Source organism: Acanthochromis polyacanthus, chromosome 23 (genome assembly GCF_021347895.1).
Source record: "Acanthochromis polyacanthus isolate Apoly-LR-REF ecotype Palm Island chromosome 23, KAUST_Apoly_ChrSc, whole genome shotgun sequence".
Classification (NCBI taxonomy): Eukaryota; Metazoa; Chordata; class Actinopteri; family Pomacentridae; genus Acanthochromis; species Acanthochromis polyacanthus.
The window spans coordinates 22,867,242-22,889,229 of record NC_067135.1 but is presented as its reverse complement, the minus strand read 5'-3'; the positions used below and the strand labels follow the sequence as shown (position 1 = coordinate 22,889,229).

At 41.2% G+C, this 21,988-nt stretch overlaps 1 protein-coding gene across 1 annotated transcript in view; it reads right to left on the bottom strand.

Moving 5' to 3' along the window:
* Positions 1-21,988, bottom strand: part of clcn5b (chloride channel, voltage-sensitive 5b) — a 46,097-nt gene that overhangs the window by 9,127 nt on the left and 14,982 nt on the right. The window contains 15 exon segments of the mRNA XM_022197357.2: positions 686-902; positions 2,994-3,099; positions 3,463-3,612; positions 3,804-3,946; positions 8,824-9,010; positions 9,337-9,477; positions 9,687-9,862; positions 9,950-10,165; positions 10,168-10,183; positions 12,093-12,173; positions 14,503-14,709; positions 16,148-16,270; positions 16,593-16,780; positions 17,776-17,875; positions 18,261-18,451. Coding sequence (XP_022053049.2) covers positions 686-902; positions 2,994-3,099; positions 3,463-3,612; positions 3,804-3,946; positions 8,824-9,010; positions 9,337-9,477; positions 9,687-9,862; positions 9,950-10,165; positions 10,168-10,183; positions 12,093-12,173; positions 14,503-14,709; positions 16,148-16,270; positions 16,593-16,780; positions 17,776-17,875; positions 18,261-18,451 — 2,242 coding nt within the window.

Genomic DNA, 21,988 nt, shown 5'->3' with positions numbered 1-21,988 from the left:
AACACACCTTGAGAAGGTTCGAGGCTTTTGCTAACAACCACACCCTCCATCAACCGTCCATGTCTTCCTCCCTGCTTTCTCTTTCACGCATGACCAGACAGTGATTGACCTCAGTCTCTCCCACACATCCCTCCGTCACTCCTTCCTGCCCTTCATAAGCACAATTTCCTCAAGATATCTTCCTTTAACACCGACAGATGTGGGAGTGCAGTCGGTTTATTTTCTTCTTCATCTTGTTTCCTGTGCTGCGATTTCTTATCTTAAATGTTAACTCAAAGCAAACGCCACATTTGAGGACTCTGTGACCTGACAACAAGCTGTTTCTGGGAGTCCAGCCATCCATCCATCCTCTATACACCGCTTTATCCTCATTAGGGTCGCGGGGGGTGCTGGAGCCTATCCCAGCTGACTTGAGCGAAGGCAGGGGACACCCTGGACAGGTCGCCGGTCTGTCACAGGGCTACATATACAGACAGACAAGCACACTCACATTCACACCTACGGGCAATTTAGAGTGATCAATTAACCTCAGCATATTTTTGGACTGTGGGAGGAATGTTTCTGGGAGTAAATTCACAAAAAGGTTTCGTTTTTTTGGGAAACTGTGGGTGCCAAATAGTCAGAATTTGACAATTTAACGTTAAATCAATTCCTACTGCATATGTGTGTGTGAATGTTTTCTTACCCATTATGTGTAACCAGACACTGTCGTAGCCCCAGCTTCCTGAAGATATCCACAGTGATGTCCATGGGTGTGTGGTCGGTGACGGTGAAGGGGCTCAGGTCCATGATGCCTCGGAGGCGGAGGGGAGGCGGTGCGTCGTCAGGCTGGGTTGGAGCGTGCTCAGTGAACACCACCTGGGAGGCGCTGACCACGCCCTCCTGACGCTTCCTGGCGTTGTCTGAAAGGAGAGGCAGGAAAAGAAGCAAAGGGGGATTTAAAATGCTTATTGGTGGCACAATTTGTTATTTGAACTTGTAATAACATATATTTTTTAGCCGCAGAAACATGTGCACACAACACTGATGTCTGGCTGCAGGTTGAGAGTCTCATTATCAGACAATCATCGATCAACAGCATTCCAGGATTAATCCACTAATTTTGCAGTCAGAAGAAGAGAATATCTGAACAGTGCTATATTTTCTAAATATTAAACTGGCTCAAACTGATGGAGACTGCTTGGTCGCCATTGTAAAATGGTAAATGGTAAATGGTTGTATTTATATAGCGCTTTTATCCAAAGTGCTTTACATGATACATCACATTCACCCATTCACACACACATTCACACACTGATGAGAGAGCTGCCATGCAAGGTGCTAACCACGACCCATCAGGAGCAATTAGGGGTTAGGTGTCTTGCTCAGGGACACCTCGACATGAGCACGATGGGCCGAGGATCGAACCACAACCCTCCTGTTGCGAGACGGCCACTCTACCCACTGAGCCATGCCGCCCCCAGGTCCCCCCCATTGTCAAGTGTAATACACCTGTTTACTTTAATTCACTTTCGGTTTATGTACAGCTTGGGGTCATCCAGACAATTTCATGTTTTCCATGAAAACCCACACTTTGATTCATGTGCTACCATAATTCCACAAGGGTTTTCTAATCACCAATGAGCCTTTCAACACCATTAGCTAACACAATGTAGCATTAGAACACAGGAGTGATGGTTGCTGGAAATGTTCCTCTGTACTCCTATGGAGATATTCCATTAAAAATCAGCCGTTTCCAGATAGAATAGTCATTTACTACATAAACAATGTCTAGACTGGATTTATGATTCATTTAATGTCATCTGCATTGAAAAAAAAAAAATGCTTTTCTTTCAAAAATGAGGACATTTCTAAGAGACCCCCAACTTCTGAAGAGTGCATCTGTTTCTTTTAGTTTACAGTTTACATTTTGTACGAATGTTATACTTTTATTTATTAATTATTGAAATAATTTGTTTATTTTGGGTATTTTTAGACACTATTCCTTGACATCCACTTTGTGTTTTGTGCTTTGTGTTCTTTTTTGTTTATTTCTATTTAATTCCTAACCTCTCTGTAATTGTGTATTTTCCTCTAACCTTTATTTATTGTATTCTGGCAAAACAATATCCTCTGAGATTAATAAAGTTGATCTCTTCTTATTTAACATTTACTGAGCATTTGGTTTTGGAGTCGGCTCCAAACGAATTGACAACTTCATGCATTTTCTTCGAACAATTGCCAAAAACAGTCAAGTGTAAACTTTGCAAACAATCTTCTGACATTTAGACGCAGCTGCTAACTTGTCTGCATATTATTCGTTAATAGTTCGTGTGCTGGGATCAACAGCAGGTTGGAAACAGTGAGTGGTTAAACTTAAAGCTGTGAAAACTGGAAAGTCTTAGATGGAACTGCTAAATAGTAAGGTTAAACTTACTAAAACGCCCTGTAAAGAAGAGACGAGCTACAGATCTGGATGATAATTCTGTAAGTTTGTCCATTCTAGTGAAAAAATCCTGGCTTTAAAGTGACTGAAATGTTGAAAAAATAATAATAATAATAATGGGAAAGAGATGTTAATCCAGGTGATGACAACAACATTTTCAGACCTGGTGTTCTTTAGTCAGTCTTCAAAATGTTAGAAATCGATGTTTTAACTTATGCAAAGTATTAAATAATAATGTATTTGTGTTTTAAGCTGGGGCTGCACAGTGGATCAGTGGTTAGTACTGCTGAATGCAGCTAGAAGATCCCTGGTTCGCATTCCATTCCGGGCCTTGGATCTTTCTGCATGGAGCTTGCATGCTCTTTTTGTGCATGTGTGGGTTTTCTCCAGGTACTCTGGCTTCCTCCCATAGTCTTAAACAGTTAATTAATGATTGTCTGTAGATGTTAATGTGAGTGTGATTGTTCATTCTAAGTGAGCTGGGATCGACTCCAGCCCCCCGTGACCCTAATGAAGCGGTGTATAAATAACGGATGTGTCTTCATGTGTACAGAAAGACAGTCCGAACCTATGGATATGAGCAGATCTCTTCTGAGCACAAATCCCACGAGCCTCTGGGACTCCTGAGAGACGACCACGGGGAAGCCACTGTAGTGAGTGCTCTCCACCAACGTCTGCAGATAAACAACACAAAAAGATGTGACATGACTCTAAGTGAACAGCTTACAAGTTTAGAAGATCGCTATATTTGATTATTGTAGCCACTTGCAGAGTTTTAAGCCCTCGTATTTGAAGGCTAATGTGGACAGAACAACATCTAAAAGAAAAAAATGTAAACATCCTGGACATCCAGAGGGAAAGTAATTTCAGCAGTCACTTGTTTTTTCCAAATTTGGTGAAAGAAGAGATGTTTTTCTCTCCATCTACACACATGCTCTGCTGTATGTAGCATTGCAGCTTTCCATATTACTGTGTTTTACTGCTTCTTCTGCTCTGCATCAGTCACTGTATGCTGTCACATGTTCACGTGTCCATACCTCCACCTCCCCCACAGTCATGCCCTCCTGCGTGAGCACCGCCAGAGCAGGATCGGCCCTCCTCGGCCTCATGACGTCCACCGCCAGGCTGCTGTGCTCGAACTCTTCCTTCGCCTCCAGGAACGGGTAACCGTTGAGCCTGATGTGAGCCTGCAGAACAGTAAAAAGAGCACGTTTTGTAGCTGGAGGACACCCAGACGGAAAATATGGTGCGCATTTACTGACAGGAATTTTGGGGAGAAATATTTTTTCGACCAAAGAAGCTGTCGAAAGTGCAGCCAAGAACAGATACAAAGTCGGACCTTTTGTCATCAAAGCGGCAACGCTCATAAACACTTCACCTCATAAATTCCTTCTCTTCCAAAAGCATCTGCCACCCATTTGCTTGTCATGGTTGCAGCCATGAGCGGAACGATGTACTCCAGACCACCAGTCAGCTCGAACATGATGACTACCAGCGACACCGTCATACGGGTTACCCCACCTGCAGGGAGACAGGAAAAGATTAGATCAGCCTTCTAACCTGGATGACTTACCGAACTCCATATACAGCGCATAGAGAATGACATGAAACAAAAGGCAGCGGTGGTAAAGGTGGAGTCTGCAGACAGCTGTTTCAGAGCGCCTAACTTTCTCTTCACACAGAAATTCAGCAGTGAAGATCGATGGCTGCAGCCTGAATCCAATCATAATCATCCTTCTCAGCAGGGGCCGGGAAACAAAGCTGCATTTTTAATCCAATGCCATGTTGTTCTCGCGTGGCATTTTCGAGTAAACAACGGGTTCAAGGACGCGAATGCATTTGTGACATGTTTATTTTAAAGGGATTAAAACAAGTTCTCTTTTGTTTCGTTGCTCAATATTTCAAAAACGAGAAAAAAAAAAAAACAAAAAATGGAGGGGATTATAAGCTCCGAGAAGTGTTCCCGTATGTTCAACGTAGAAACGTTTATTAAAAAATTATTTCCACATGTTTTCCAGCAGGAAAATAAGGATTACTTGTATATGTCATGTAAGAATGAGTAACGTATGTGCAAACAGTCAGGAAGCGGCATTAATTTATACCGCGTTTGTATTTCCAACAGCAACCTTTGTCACGTAACGTCAAACAACAAGGCTATTTGTTTGTTTGTTTGTGACGGTCTCATCTCAGCTCCAGATTTTTAAAAAAAATCAGAATAGCATAAGGAAGGTATTTACTTGCTCAAAATGGGCCATACGCAACAAATCTATGTATTTTTCTGTGATTAATTAAAAAAATGTCTATTATGCTTTAGTAAATGAAACCCCAGTGAACTAATCTAATTATTGTTGGTTTTCTTTTGGCTCTTAACCATATTTGAAGTAATTACCGTAAAACATAATCAATCAGCAGAAACAAAAAAATAAAAGTCAACAAAAAAGTCTTAAAGGCATTAGAGATTTAATTCCCTACGACTTTGAACGTAGCATGCGCACATACAACCTCTCCCTCACCCCCCCTCTAACCTCCCCCCTCTTAACATTTACGAAGAAACGCCCCCCTCCAGAAACTTGCGTAGGACTCGTGAAGTTGCCTACAGCCGCAGTATAATCTTCCTTCTACAATTTTATCACTTCGTGGAACATGTCAGACACATCTATGGTAATAATCTAGTTGTTTTGAATTTAGCAACCAAGGCATCTGTCTTTAGGTCCATTTGTTGCTTGAGCTGACGCCATCGCCCAAATGACTCACCAATAATCACTTTTGTTTTTGCATTCTCGCCATCCAGTTGTCTTTTATTTTCTCTGACCTCAAAAAATGACTTTCTTTTACGGCTGGGTCCCCCTGGATCTTTATCTGCCATTATGTCAAAAAAGATGAGCAAAACAAGTTGAAGCTACGAAGCTATACCAAAGCAACACATACAGAAAACACGTAAGTCCAAGGCGTACGTAATCTACGTAACTAGGCCTGAGTCGGAAGATTTTTGATTGACAGGAACAGTGACGTATAGGAAAGGGAGCAAAGCAAACGCCTCGGTCCGAGTGTGTTGATTGGCTGATGTTTTTCAGGTCCTGCCATGTCCACAGTTTTTTATTTTTTTATAAAACATACATACAAGTCCACTAAAGGTCAGTATATTCATTTTATGTGAATCAGACAAATTAAACAAAAAAAAAAAACATCCTCCATAATGCCTTTAAAGGAATGATAAATTCAGAAATAATAAGGAGAATAAACTTTCCCCCTTGGGATGCTTTCAGCAATACAATTGAGCAGTGTTTCATGTCCAACAACAACTGCAGCAGAATTATGACTTAAGGAGCGAAAGCTGACTGCCTTCTACGAAAGAATTTAGGAGAAAATGACAAACAGAGAGGCGAGTTTAACCGGAGTAAACAGAAAAAGATCTTCAGTCAGATGACATTCACTCGGTGCAGGAAGCACTTTGGCCAGTTTGTGTCAAAATCCATTTATCAGCTCGATCGTAAAGAAGGGAATGTACCCACACTAGTACAAAGCAGTAAAAACAGATTTCAGAAAACAAAGAAACCTCTTTTCAACTTTATCTCTGATCTACTACACAGATGAATAAAACTTGCTTCACTAAGTGCTCCGAGTACTTTAAGCCCTCCTTCGTGTTAAGCATTAAACGTCCGTCTGTTTTAATACAAAACATCTCCAGTGTCAGCTTTCTCTGTTCTGTGCTGTGTTCACTTCGGCTTTGAGAGAGAAAAGACGAGGTAAAAGTCACCACTGGCTCATCATCATGGGTATGTAGTGAAAATCTAGATGTTATTAATTCAACTAAGAAGCCTTTTTTCTGAAGAACTGTTGTTAGAAATACTTGCAGTGCAGAATCACAGAACAGTATTTAACAAACCAGACAAACCTGCTAATCAACTGAGGCCATTTAGTGTGTTATACTGCAGAATGTCCTGTTTTTGGTTTAAATGAGTCCTAAGAAGTTATTTTTAATAAAGGCAATTTATCAGTGTAGTAAGAAAATTCAAAGTTTCAAGATTTTTTTTTTGAGAAATAAGTGATTGTATTTTGAAAAGACAAAGAATAAGGCAGGCAGCTGCACTAAAATGAACAAAAAGGAAACCTGCATGTGTTTAATATGGTGATTTTTTTCAACTGTTCAAAAAAAATTAATTTAAAAAATTCAGATTATTTTTTTAGCTGCTGTCCTGTCAAAAAGTCAAAAATCTACAGTAAAGTGATGAATCAATTAGTTGTCAACTATCAACCAATGTAACCATTTTGACTTTCTTTGACACTAAAATAAATATATTTTGGTTGTGGGACATCTGAGGATGTCACCTCAGGCTTTGGAGAACATTTTTCAGCATTTTCTGACATTTTATAGACAAAACAACTACAAACAAATAATCCACAGGTTAACATCCATCCATCCATCCTCTATACACCGCTTTATCCTCACTAGGGTCAGCTGACTCGGGTGAAGGCGGGGGACACCCTGGACAGGTCGCCAGTCTGTCGCAGGGCTACATATACAAACACACAATCACACTCACATTCACACCTACGGGCAATTTAGAGTAATCAATTCACCTCAGCATATTTTTGGACTGTGGGAGGAAGCCGGAGTACCCGGAGAAAACCCACGCATGCAAACTCCATGCAGAAAGATCCCAGGCCGGGATTTGAACCGGGGATCTTCTTGCTGCAAGGCGAAAGTGCTAACTACTACCCCACTGTGCAGCCCACAGGTTAACAGACAATGAAAATAATCAAGTCTCCTCTCATGAATCATTTTTTCTCCTCCTAACTGAGTCTGACAAGGGTCAAACAGTCCAGACATTCTTCCCCCAGCCGACATTCAGCTGCTGCTACTCATCCTGAGACATTTATAAATCCGACTGAATATGTAATCTCAACCCCTCTGGTGTGTTCCTTCCAGTACATCCTTAAAATACCACCATGCCAAGTCATGCACAAAAACATCTGAATCGATTGCCCAAATACCCCAACAGCCGCCCGGTTCCCACGAGTGGTGATGTTCCTAATGATGAATATCCCCGTCAGTTAAACGGAAGTCAACTCACATAAAAGTAAAAAATGTCAGCTCTGCTCCAATCTGGATGTGATCGTTTGTCACCGCGATAATTGGTTCACCAAGTCTGATGATAGTGATAACAGCATATTGAGCACCAGCAGGATGCTGTTTTGCCGCAACGCTTTCAAGTGGTTGCAGCATGTGAATGTTGATTTTGGCACAGCCAAAATACAACCGCATTTTAATTTCATATGTCAAAATACTGCTAAAGTGAGTTGCTGTTTAAATAAATCCTTTGCCCACTTTCCAGCTTGGTTTAAAACATCTGCGTGGAGCAGAGGGTTGGTGTCTGCAAGCGTCACAGGTGTAACAGTGGAGACACAAAAGCAGTTCTACATTGTTAAAATATCAATAGTTATTTTAACCAACTAGCAAAGGTAGAAATGTTTAATTATTAAGTGACTAATCACACACGTGAATAAACACAGCAACAGCTATTTTCGATGTTTGTTGTGCTTTCTGTCTGACTAATCGACTCATTTCATGAAATGGTTGCATTCGAGTAAGAACTCGATGATCATGAGGCTCATTTGGATTCCTTCATTTCAGAACCAGCAGCTACAGGTTTAACCACTGCGACTGAAGTAGTACAATCTATTACAGACGAATTGATAGGTGATTATCTTAAATAAAGCAAAATGAGAAGAGAGGAGGAAGACAGTGGTGTGGAGGGAGAGATCCCGACTCAGAAACACAGCATTCAATCACGATGGCTCACACAGTGCTAGGGCGGTAAAATGAAACAAAAATTAACAGCAAATATGGTTTTGGCATCCCAACATGAAGCATTATTGGCTTCCAGGATAAGACTTTACTAATGCCAGTGGGGAACTATGCATTATTATAGTAGAAAAGAACATGCAAACATATAGGAATGTAGTTTAAAATAAATCAAAATATACATAAATATTGCACAGATTTTTTTGAATGCACAGAAATACTGATAAAAATAAGTTTTCATGGAAAGCATGAAATTGTCTGAGTGACCCCAAACTTTTGATGAGCAGTGTATGTAGTAAGCTAACAAAATAACATATGTCCTAGTGTATGGAGAAAAAAACAAATATTGAACAGGGGTTTTAAATTGTAAAATATTCTAAATCATAGAATGTGTTGATTTTGTACCAAACAGATGTATGGCAGGGCTTCTTTCCCCCATTCACCCCCGTAGATAAAATCACTCAGTTTGAACTTTAAAGTCTTGCATTAGAACACTGTTTTTCACTCTTTTCCAACTAATTTTAGCTCCTACACTTGTCTAAATGCACTGTACACTCGATTGTAAAGCCATACTATTCCATCCACATCTCACCTAGACAAGCAGCAGCTCCAACCATAGCGTAAAGCCCCGGAGTGATGCAGTCTGCTCCCTGCGAGCACCACCCTTTGAAGATGAACCAGTCGTGGTTGTAGTAGGCCAGCTGCTCCATGCCGACGCCCAGCAGCCTTCCAGCGATGGCTCCGACCGCCATGCTGGGGATGAAGAGGCCGGAAGGAACCTGGATGGACGGACAGAGGAGCAGCGACATTGTAAAACGCTACTTCCACCCCGAGATGGGTAACTAAAAAAAAACACCATGGGAAGATCGATTACCTCACATAAACTGAAAAATGGGAAACATGAGCAAATGAAGGTGGAATGCTGACTCAGATCAGACATATTAAAAGCAGCTGCTGTTGTGTGACTCCCACATGCCATGTTACATCAGTGTTTTAATAACACGAACCATGAATCTCACATCAATAAAAAGCTCCCAGCATGTATGCATGACAGTGGCGGTGCAGAATTCCTCACACAGCACAGACACAAGAGTTCTACACCAACCTTCATGCCAAAGGTAATCACGGTGATCATCATTTTGAAGACCAAAGCCAGAGCCAGCTGCCACAGAGCCGTGTACAGGCCTTCTCCTGCTGCCCGGTCTGTCAGGCTGTTCCCTGCACCTGTTTCCGATGTGTTGGTTGGCTGCAAGCGTGAGTGAGAAGCACAAGAAGTAAAGGAGAAACAGATAAATAATGAGGAAAATTAAAACGGACAGGCAGAGGAACAAGAATTACACACCCCACGTTTGTTTAATTTTGAGGGGAATTAAAAGAAGAAACCGCAGTAACTTGAAACACTCTCTCTCTAAACAACTAGATGCTGGACTCTTACACAACGAGTCCTCAGCTGACCTGTTTGTAGCCGCAGAGCTGAGAGGAGTCGAGCAGGGAGCAGTCGTTGAACAGCTCGGAGATGAGCTCGGAGCCGCTCATCCTGGTGTAGCTGTTCGGGTAGGCGATTATGGCGGTCAGCGCAGCCACCACGAGCACCTCGATGACCGGGTAGTGGCCCAGAATGGTGGATTTACCTGGTAGATGAAGAGAGGAAACACCGGTTAAAGAGCATGCTGGACTGTGTGCCCGGCTGCTACGAAAATCCCATCATCACTACTCACGTTTCCTGCACCAGGCAATGTTGGCCTTGATGAACAGCGCCCCCCAGAGGCCTCCGAATATCCCCAGCAGGATGAAAGGGGCCAGCTCCACCAGGTGCCACGGAGCGTGAAACTCCACGTAAAACAGCACCAGGCGGCTGTTTCCAAACGGGTTAATAGAGCGCAGAGTGAAGGCTGCCACCAGAGCGGCAAAGAAAGAACGCCAGAGAGTCTTCAGGGGAAGTAATAACTCACCTGGGGGAAAAAGAAACAGACACAGAGTTTTAGAATAACAGGATAGTCAGAAAAAAGCAAAGAGAAATCTGGTTTTCTTGTGTACTCATAATAAAGCTAAATTGACCATACATCCATAAAAGTGGATTGGACAAGTACATGAGCAAAATTAGAGACTAAGTTCATTGTTTGTATGATTAATATTTGTAAAATACAGATTGCACAGAGCCAACAGTGCACTAGAATAATCTTTTCAACGACATTATCTAGCAATAAAAGCAGAAATCTGCTCATTCCAAGTGCAGAAGACACACCAAACTACCACAAAGACACAAAATGATCACAAAGCAAAAAAAAAAAAAAAACTGCCAAAAAGTGACACAAAACAACCACAAAGAGTTACAAAATGATCATCAAGAGCAAAAACAACCAGAAGGGGAAATAAAACAACCCCAAAGAGAAACAAAACAACCACAAAGAGTTACAAAATGATCATCAAGAGCAAAAAACAACCAGAAGGGGAAATAAAACAACCCCAAAGAGAAACAAAACAACCACAAAGAGTTACAAAATGATCATCAAGAGCAAAAAACAACCAGAAGGGGAAATAAAACAACCCCAAAGAGAAACAAAACAACCACAAAAGACACAAAATGACCATAAAGAGCAAAAAACAACCAGAAGGGGGAAATAAAACAACCCCAAAAAGACACAAGATGACAACAAAGAGACACAGGATGGCCACAAAGAGACAAAAAACAACCACAAAAAGACACAGGATGACCACAAAGAGACACAAAACAACCACAAAGAGACAGAAGGAACACAAACACAGAAACCATCACAAAGAGACACAGAATGACCACAATGAGACACAAAACAACCACAAAGAGACACAGAAAGAACACAAATAGACACAAAACAACCCCAAAGACACACAGAATGAACACAAAGAGACGCAGTACAAGCACAAAAAGATAAAAAATGATAACAAAAAGACATAAAATTATCATAACGAGCAAAAAACAACCACAAATAGACACGAGACGGCCAGAGAGAAACAAGATGAGGGCAAAAAGAGAAAAGATGACGACAAAGAGACACAAAATGACAATAATGAGCAAAAAACAATCACAGAATACACAAAACAATCACAAAGAAACAAAAGATGATGACAATGAGACACAAAACGACAACAAAGAGACACAAAATGGCAATGAAAAGACACAGGATGACCACAAAGAGATGTGGAATGACAACAAAGAGACACATAATGATCACAAACAGCAAAGGACAACCACAAAGGGACACAAGATGACAACAGAGACACAAAATGGCAACAAAAAGACACAAGGCGACAATAAAGAGACACAAAACAACCATAAAAAGACCTGGCATGACAAGAAAGTGACACAGAATGGCTACAAAGAGATGCTACATAAATTCACTTGCTAATACATCAACAATTACATGCATAGTTTTTCTCATTTTTGAGATATTTTGGCTCTAAACTGTCCTCTGAGGTGGTCAGAGCAGCAGTAACCTCATCCAGAAACCTGCTGAGGATGGATTATAAAGCTGCCAAGACACATGAGCTTCCCAACCTGTCAATGCAAACACTTTTTCACAGTTTATTATGTCCCAGTCAGGTGCTGATTCCAGTTCACAAAAATTAAACAAAAGACCAGAAAGTGATTAAAAAGCTATTCAGATTAGTTTTGATAAAATAACTTCTGTTTCTGGTGGAGGAAAGACAAGAATCAGATTGCTTCTAGTCCCCGTCTGCGTGATTTTAAAAAATTTAATCATTCAAGTGTGTGTTATTTGTTACCTGAGATCTCAACATCTGCCTAAACAGACAGAGGATTACTACAAAAATGAGCAGCAAAGGGTTCATTTTTCTAATAAATAACTGAAAAGATCTCCTCACCTCCTCCAGACTGAACAGGACTCCTCCGATGGGAGCTCCAAAAGCCACCGACACACCAACCGCCGCCGCCGCCGACAACACCTACAAGACAAAAACATTAAAGATCAGAGCAAGTGAGAGCTTACACAATAATTATTTTCTATGTTTCTGTTTCAATGGCAACACATTTTTCTGAATTTCATTGGTGTTATTTGCTCAGAAACACGCTCAAAGAAGCGCTGCATTATCCTCTGTGCTGAAGGAACAGTCGTCCTTTGATACACTTTGTGGATTTATGACATTACAGCAGAACAGATCAATAGTTCTCACTGCTTTCTTTGATAAAGGTTGAATTTAACCACGGTGCACTCGTGATATTACAGCTACAACTAACATTTATTTTCATCTGTGAAGTCTTTTTTTAAATAATCCTTTACAAAGATGTGGAAAACCGTGAAAAATGCCCAGAGGTAAGTAATCAATTCGTCATCAGCTACTAAAATAAGGATATTTTAATAATCAATTAATCAGTTTGATGAATTAGAAAGGAAAAAATACGACTATTCTCTGATTCTAGCTCTCTACATGTGAAGATTTTAGGGATTTTTCTTCTTCTATGGCAGTAAACTGAACATCTTGTGGCCAGAACACATTTGATCAGCATTTGTCACCAATTTATAGATCAAACAACAAATACATTAATTCAGAAAATAATCAGCAGACAATCGAAGTATTTGTTAGTTGCAATTAGGGCTGGGCGATTTGGTCTAAAAAAAAAAAAAATCTCCGATTTTTTAAAGAAAAATTCGAGTTTGGATTTGATTTTTGATTTTTTCTTTCAATGCACTTAAAAATTCCTGCAGACATCAGACATACTGTCAAAAGTAACTTTATTGCTGTAATTGTCCTCAGAATAAAAAAACGCATGTAAACAATTTAATGAACAAGTTAATGACGCAAGTTAATGAGGCTCTGTAATTCAACAATTTCAAGCTTTAACCCAGGTTGAAGTTTTTAAAGTGCAACAACAGCTTCACAGCAGCTTAAATGTTCTGATTAAGAAATCAGATAACTAAACAAAAATGAGTATCTAAATACATCTCAGCATAGTGCAAATACAACATGAAACATGTTTACAAACCTTTGGTAGACATATACTGCAGTCTACTTAGATGAACAAGGGTGAACAAGTGGAAACAAACTAATCTTTAACAACAAAATATGTGCTTGTTAGATGTCTCGCACACTGTTACATGTATGCTCATTCTAAGCCTTTTTTGCAAGAAAGATGAGTCTGTCCACAACCTCTGGCTTGAGGCAGGCCCGGTTGCAGGTAACTATCCCCCCACCCACACAAAATACCCTCTCTGAGGGGGCACTAGTGGCTGGAATAGACAGATATTTTTTAGCCAGTAAGCTTAGCCTCGGAAAGTTGGCCTGATGCTGCTTCCACCATTCAAGTGGATCTGTCTGGCTCTATGTCTGGAATAAGCAAATATGTTGCGAGCTCAGTCTCTATTTTTCTTTTCTCTGATTCTGGGTGTGGGGTGGACGGTGCACTGTTTTTAAAGAAGGCACCCAGAGTCATTTTCTTTTTCGGTGGGGTGTTCTCTTGAACATCAGTGGGGCCAGCTTCCTCTGTGGTAGAGGTGCAGAGAGCAGAAATCTCAGAGACAGCTCTTTTTTTGACAGCTTCCAAGTTGCCTGCATCAGTGTCGGTTGTACGGAACCTCGGGTCTGTAAGTGTGGCCATGTCCAAAAGTTCCTCTTTCTCCGGATCACAGTATTTGCGTTCGAGGTAACGCATGATGTTGGTTTTGATTGTTTTTGTTAGCTCCAAATCCTCCTCTTCTGGCAGGAGGAGCTTTGTTTTGAACAAATGCAGGACTGGTTTGATGCATGACACACTGACATATGATTCCCCTGACAGCGCATCTGTGAAGTCCTGGAGAGGTTTCACGGCTTTGTTGGTGGCTTCTAATACTTCCAAATCTTGCCATGTAGGAACAAGATGATGCATTTTCTTGTCTGCACCCAGGACATGAGTTATTGCCTTCTCTTGCTCAAGAAAGCGCTCAATCATCTTTTGATGAGTGATAATGATGTGTAGCTACACCATTAAAATCAACACAATGGGCTGGATAAGTAAGACTACTTTGCACCCAAAAAAGCCTCAAGTGGTTGACTATTCATCTGTGTGAATCTTAAAACTGAATAAACTGAAAGCAGCTGCAGAATCTGTAACTGCCTTGGCCTTATCACAACAACATCCCAGACAGACTGCAAGGTGATGTACCGGCTGAATAATATTTAGCTGTGGGATCCAAGTTTACTACAATCTTTCCTGCTGAGTCACCCAAAACCAGGATCCTAAATTAGCAATAAAATCCCCCGGTATCATCAACATGACCGAAGCTGGACCGCAGCTTACCTCTCGTCGCTTGGCCTCGTTCTTGCGGTATTTGGTGAACAGATGACAGAGTATGTTTGCACAGCAGCAGGCTACGTGGACCAGAGGGCCTTCCTTCCCCAAACTGAGCCCAGAGGAGACGGCCAGCACCAGGGTGATGGTCTTGATGATGAGGGTCCACTTCCCCAGGTAGCCCCGGATGATGAACCCGCTGAGGATGGTTTTAATCTAAACGAAACGGAGACGAAGAGTCAGACTGTTTGCATGTGAAAGGATTAGCTTTTGTTTGCGCTGAGGATGATGATATGTTTGCTCTTGTGTCTATCTAGAGAGGGATCGGTTTAGATGTTCGTGTCGGAGCTTATAACCACGGCAAAGTGAATGTAAACATTGATAGAAGGGAAGGAGTGAAATGAAGTTAGTGTTTTGGTGTTTTCCTTTCACATAAGCAGTTAATCTCTGGTGCGTGGGCCCTGCTGACCAGCATCTGACCCTCAAGAGACGAGATTCAAGCTGCATGAAATTAAGTATTGTCCTCATTTGAGAGCAGGAGTGCGAGGGATAATGTTTATATATGCACGAGAAAGATATATTTATGTGTCTGACTCTGAAATTGATTAATCGGTTTGGATATGTTTGTGCAAAGTCAGGTTTTCCGTTTGTATTTCCAGAGCGTAAGCAAATCCTCGACTTTTCATTTTATCAGAAACGAAGAGTGAAAGAAATGGAGCAAACGGGAAAGTAAACACCGACAGAAGGAGAGCAGAAGTGGACGTAAATAAATCACTTTTAACGAATGCTGAAATAAATAACCAAGGGACAGCAGGGAAAGGCGAGGATAAGAATTGCAAAACTCTTCTGCTTGATGCTTATTAAAAGTGAAAGAAGCTGAAGAAAAAAAATGGCATCAAAGAAGACTTTGAGTTGAGTTTGACATTTAAATTAATGAAAAAAAAACAAATCATCATGTTTGTGGCTTTTAGTCAAAGATAAATAAAGAAAAGAACGTCAAAGTAATCCTTAAACAGGCAAAACTAAAGCAAACAATGTCATCACAAAACAATGAAACAGAAAATGAGGAAAAATTCAGGACAGAAAATAAAATAAAAAACTTGTTTTATGTGTCCATTATAGTAGGGGTAGGACGATTATAATGATGTATCGGTACTGGCATTTTTTTTGAAAACCGAACTAGAAACACAAGTTGTTGCCACAAATCAGGAAATTAACAACTTTCACAGTGGCTCAGGCTGTGCTAACGGCTAGTGGCTAAGTCAGACAGCAGCCACAGATCAAATTGAAACAGTGTCTGGAACGCAATAACCAATAATACTTTAAGATCTGGACCTTAGTGGCAACAAACATGATAAAACAGAGAAAGATTAAGAAAACAGAGAAGAACAGCAGCAGACAAACTGATCAACTTCAGTCACATAAACACAGGAGATCATTTAATCTCTCCTATTCTATTCTACAGTTATGGTCACCCTTAATTCCCTCTCATTAAAGAAAAAGCCTAGCCTGCTATCCCATGCTGTGAAAAAATTGACTACCAATAATCAGCTCAAAACAAACCCATAGAGGTCAGTCCCTAGGCTGATGAAACACGACAAGTTAATGGTGTGATTTATAATGAAACTACTAGATAATTTTGAGTCAGCCTCACCTCTGGTATTCCTGAGCCACATGCATATGGTGCAAACGCTCTGACCAGCGTAACGGCCAAGAAAGCGAAGAGCAGAGCCCAGAATATGTACATCAGGTAGTTCACTATGTAGGCAAACGGACCCTGTAGTGGAAAGAAACACATACAAGAAGCAGAGACGTGATTCCTCAATATAAACACAATCAACACAGAACAAATCCTAACAGCTTCCAACCACTAGATGGAACCAAACCCCAGCCATTGCTAAAACTCCCCTCAAAGTCCTGGATCTTGAGTGGATTTAATTTAGTTTCCACACTTTTATTCTCACATTTGGAGCCATGACTTTTGTCCAGCTTGTCCAGTAATGCCGGACAGGCCTGAGAAAGCTTTGCTAACACGTCTAAATTTCATGGATCAAAGTGTGCAGAAGACTTTTCTCACACCAGCTGTACTGATCTCCCACCTCTGAAGTTCCTGTTATGAGCTCAGCCCAGCTCTGCCACTGTGGACACCGGTCTCTCTCCTGGAACGTCGTCTCGTTGGACGTCCAGCAGCAGTGCTCGTGGTTGAACCAGAAACCAATGAGACACACTCCGCCTTTCATGTCGGCCAGCCAGTGGGCTGCGATGTCGATGCCGCCGGCTAGAGCACCTGGAGGACAGAAGGATGAACGCTGCATTCAAAGACATGCACAAGATCGACTTATTTTCAAGCAAATTTCAATCATTAAATGCCACAAATGTACATCGTGGTATTCTGCACAAGTTAAATCTCAAGTCGACTACCTAATGATGTAATGAATGTTAATTTTCTGCAAATATATGTCGCCCTGCTTATTTTCAAGGCCACTCTGGTGCTATTTTGTGTCCGTACACCTGCCGTCCGTCACCACATGGGAATTAACGTTCAGCTGATGCAGGCAGCAATGAAACAAGAGAAGCATGAACGGGTACAGACACTGCGCCTTTGTTTGTTTAAGAGGCCGTGTAGGTAAATGTTATCTATGATCACTACTATTTTGACTGATAACTACATGCTGTACTCCGCAGTGGTATTATTACACACCAGTAGAGAGCTGTGCATTTCAACCCTGTTCTACTAAAGCAGAAGTCATATTTAATTTGGGTTTTATTTGCTATGAACTTGTGATTTCTGCCACAAATTTTTTCAAGATATCATTTGTGGGAAATGATACAACGACTGAGCAGCCTTGGTGGAGTACGGCGCTCTCTGAGTGCTTTTCTTGTTTATCTTGCTACACTTTTTTTTTAAGCTACACTTTGAACTATGTGTTTCACTGCCCTAAAAAAAAGTCAAACTCCTTGTTTGTGAGAACCTATTTGGTAATAAAAACCTTCTGATTCTGAAGAAGACGAAGAAGAACACTATTATAAAAAATTAAATGCACATGTGCTCAACAATTATGGTACTAGATAAAAGAAATAACAGAGTGAAGCTGAATATATGAATAATATAAACACAGAACTATGAATTAGAGGAGAGAAATTTGTTTGTGTAGTTTAAGAGTGTTTTTCCATTTGAGCTGCAGGACTTTACTATGTGCATCTACTACATCAAACGGAAGCCTGTATTTAGTAGCTCAAACTAATGCAGTCAAAGTAGGAAAGGTGCAGTGTTTGCTCTACCTGCCATGAGTCCCACCAGCAGCATGAGCAGCCATCCAGAGAAGGCATCGCTGACGCTGTGCAGCAGAGCCACGGTCGACTGTCTGCTCTTATTGGTGATCTGAAGGGACGCAGAATTGAAAAGAATCGTATGACACAGTGGTTTAAAATGTTGTTTTCTTTCATAGTTACCATGTTTGTTCACTGAGGCACATAAGACGGCACTACGAGCCCAAAAAACATCATTGACATCAGGTTTTGTGGGGTGTATGAAACTTTACACTCTCGAGAGAAATGCACACACCACAATTTTCCAGTTTCACTATGTGTCAGGCTACAAATATAGCTGCTAAAGAAGAGCAGGATGTCCTCCTGATATAGGTAAAACACGGTGGTTTTTCTCTGTTAAAGCGACCGCAAACTAGTGGTTTAGCAAAGGAATTTTATCATATATGATCTTCATATCAATATTTAAGTCAGTATATTGATGTTTTTACAGTCTTTACCTCTCTGTGTCTGTCTCGGTCTTTGCTTTTCTCTCTGACCCAGTCGATGGTGTTGAAGTCCTCATAGGTGCCCACTCCAGGCAGTGGGTCCTCCAGAGGGTCCACGAGCTTAGTGGGTCCTGTACCGTTCATGCCGGCTGCTCTGCTGCTGCTGCTGCTGCTGGTGGTGGTGGTGTAGTCCTCGAAACCTCCTGGGAGGGAAACAGAGAGGGAGGGAGATACTGAATTAACCGGCTTCTTCTCACTACCACACTGTTTCAGTCCTGTGATTTTACACCGTTGATTTCTTGTTTTCTACTTGGTTGAGTTTTAAAGCTAATCAAACTTGTGCTTTTTGTGATTGGAGGAGGTCAAACTTCACCAGAGTTATAAAAGACAAGCATGTGAACTCCTTCACACCCAGCACGAAGTAAGAAGTTCAGCAGAGCTTCCCACACAGATTTACACTGCGTTTGTTTAGCTCAGGGTTCTCACCAGGATTTTTTACAGCGTAACGGCAGGTCCTCCCGCACGCGCATGCACAATAGCCTTCATTAAATCTCGTGAGTGGCCGGCCCAAATGTCAGCCGATGAGCGTCACGCACATTGGAAGTGACTCTTAATTTTAGATGGAACGGGTCAATCAACAGGAAAGTACGGTCGAGGTGGGGAGACATAAATGAACCTAGATAGGCACCCAGTCGATAAAAACAAACGCACATGGCGTTATCTGTCAAAATAACAGCGTAGCGACCCTAATCACAGTGTTGTGAGATGTGTCTGGTTGTCAAGTGTAGCTCAGGCAGCTTAGTGTGTGAATGCGAGTGAGTGAGTGTGTGCACGTGGCCGAGGCGCGCTGCTGGGTGTACGAGCCGAGCGAGCAGGTAGAAGCCCGGTGTGTGTATGAGAGACGCGGCTGAGAGAGACTGAGACGGCGACCGGGGCAGTTAGTGAGCAATGGCATGTGGCTGTTAACAGTGCAGTTAGTTAATAAAAAGCCCCTCTCTTCGGCAAAACGGCCTCTGTCTTTTGGGTGTTTGGGTCTGGAGAAGACGGTTCTCCCCTGTGTTTCCTGACCACGGTCAGGAAGCGGACAGTAGGAATGGTTAACAACAGTGTAATCTTTTAAACTGACAGTGTAACGGCCCGTTACGCTGAAATGCGCTGGCGAGAATCCTGTTTAGATAAAAACAGTATCAGCCCAATTTCAACACATACTTCAGAAAGGATCTGCTCTGATATTGGCAGGAGGAAACAGAATCATATTAAAACTGACTTTGATCTTCTAGATGGTTGCAGAATTTATTATACCTTATACAAGACTGATAATTCCACTTGAATTAGGTCCTGAGGCCATTAAACTTAGAACAGCCTACCATCTTGGGAGCCTGAATTTCAGCTAATTTAGGCACAATCTGCAGATTAAATTTAGATTTCAGAAGCAAATTCGTTTGCCAGCAGTATAGGAGACTTCAAATGAAAGATTCAGCCTCTAATGACTGTAAACTTTTGAAAAATGTATTGATAAGGGACAGCCCAAATGCAAATGCACTGCAGGGGACACATAAGCTGACAGACAGTACAGAATAGCGACAAAATGCAGAATTATACACACAATAACTAGAGTCACACACATCAGCACATGATAAATATCTGCTTGTCGGATAAACACAACTCATGAGGACCACAGGATGGATGATCAAAGTCAGTGAGAGCAGAGCTGAGCCACTTTTGGCAGACTTTTCAAATTGCTTTTGAAAGTGCTGCTCCTTACATCACATCATCAGGGAGGCGACTGCATTGATTGTGAAAAGCGATTGTGGAAATGCAGTACGGCAAAATGCAAAGGTACAACCTGGAATGGATGACGTGTTTTTGAGACTCAGAGAATGTACAAGCCCTTCCTCTCCGAAAAGTCCAGCCGTTTGTCTTTTTGGAGGTCTAAGATGCCACACTAAATCTAGAGATAACCGCTGAAACAAATAATATAATAAAAAAAACACCATCTGCACACTGTGAATGAGAAGTTATAAAGATACTTTTTCATGAATTCCTGTCTCTACCATTACATTACTTCTCATCCGGTCAAAATGAAGTATTTTTCATGGTGTGTTTTTAAGTGTGTAAAGATATACTCTTAAAGAAACAAAATAATGGCTCACCATTTCCACCTTGAACTTGCAATGATGATATTAAAAAATGCAGATTTAGATGCCCCACATTTTATACAAAACTAATCTAAGGAACCAAATGTTCTTCTCCAGAACCAGTTTATAGGTTGAACTTCTTTGGCTGAATTCTGTAATATTACATCTCAGGGGCAGGTCTGTGAATTTTGCAGGCCTACATCTAAGTCATTAAAGGCAAAAAATGTGACGAAATATGTCACTCAGAAACACAGAGAGGATGTTTTGGGGGCTAAAATCAACGATTGAAGAGGGATTTAAACTTTTCATGCAGGACTTTTTTTGAATGATTAAAGCACTGTGTAGAAGTCATGCGGTCTTGGAATTTGAGAGCGATAGTAATGTATTTCTCACAGAATGAACCACTTTACAAGAGCAGGTTCAGCTCTCCAAACACGTTTATGTCAGCAGAAACACTGTGGCCACCCTCTTCTCTCAGATCCACATCTGAAAAGCCGACTAGTGCACAAAGAACACACACACATGGTCCTTGAGAAAATGCTAACAAAAGCAACTCCACTATTATTGCTGACCATAAATACAGACCAAAGAAAACGGGGGAAAACGGAAAACAAAAGACCCCGAAGACGCTATATATTGTAACCGACTGGTGATATTCTGATAACATTACGTATTTTTGACAATACTGTACTGATGAGCATCTGAGGCAAAGCTACACAGCTACAATCTCCACAACAAAAGAGCCTGAGTACGTGGCAACGTCTGAGCCAGAGCCAGCAATCATTACCAGACAGCAGCGACCAATCAAAAACAGGTTACAGCCGAAACAGGAAACGACGCAGGAAAGCAGGCCCAGTTTGATTTAGGGTTTGTTCGCATGTGTCATTATGAGGCTCAAACAATAGCCCGAGCTGAAATAAAAGGGTGTTTTCATTTCACTGTTAATGGGAGACACAATATAGCTGTGAGTGATGGTGGAGGTGGTGCCTCCTGTCTGAGAAAACTGGGAGGAATCTGATGGGAATCGACCAAGACGCTGGACAAAATCATTTGCTTGAGTCACTCTTTATGCAAATCTCACTCAGTTACAGTTGTACACAGGGTTTTTTCTGCAAAGAATGAGCCTTTTGGGGTGACTACATGTGACTGTAACAATGCTCAATCTGCACTAAATAATAGGAATGAGGATGTGTTACTTCACTGAATTATATTTTGTGCATTTTAATGCTATTTCTGACCATCTGGTGTACAAAATTATCTATCTATTTGCTGCTGTACACTCTAAATTTACCCACTGTGGGATTAATAAAGGTTTAATCTATTTATCTATCTATGATGCTCGAGCAAATGAACTCTCAATTAACAAAGCTGTTAAAAAAAAAACGCCATTTAATTGTCATTTTGCCACTCGATATTTTTCTTTACAGCTTGTAAAATCCGCTTTAAGGGCGTCAGAAATCCCTCTTTGCAGAAAAAACGTAGCAGTTTTGCTACAGGAGACCATGCAGCGTCATACAGCCACATTTCAACATAAAACATTCTTTAAGGATTAGAATTGCTATTCTCATTCATGATTCCTTCACATTTTCCAGTTTAAACTGC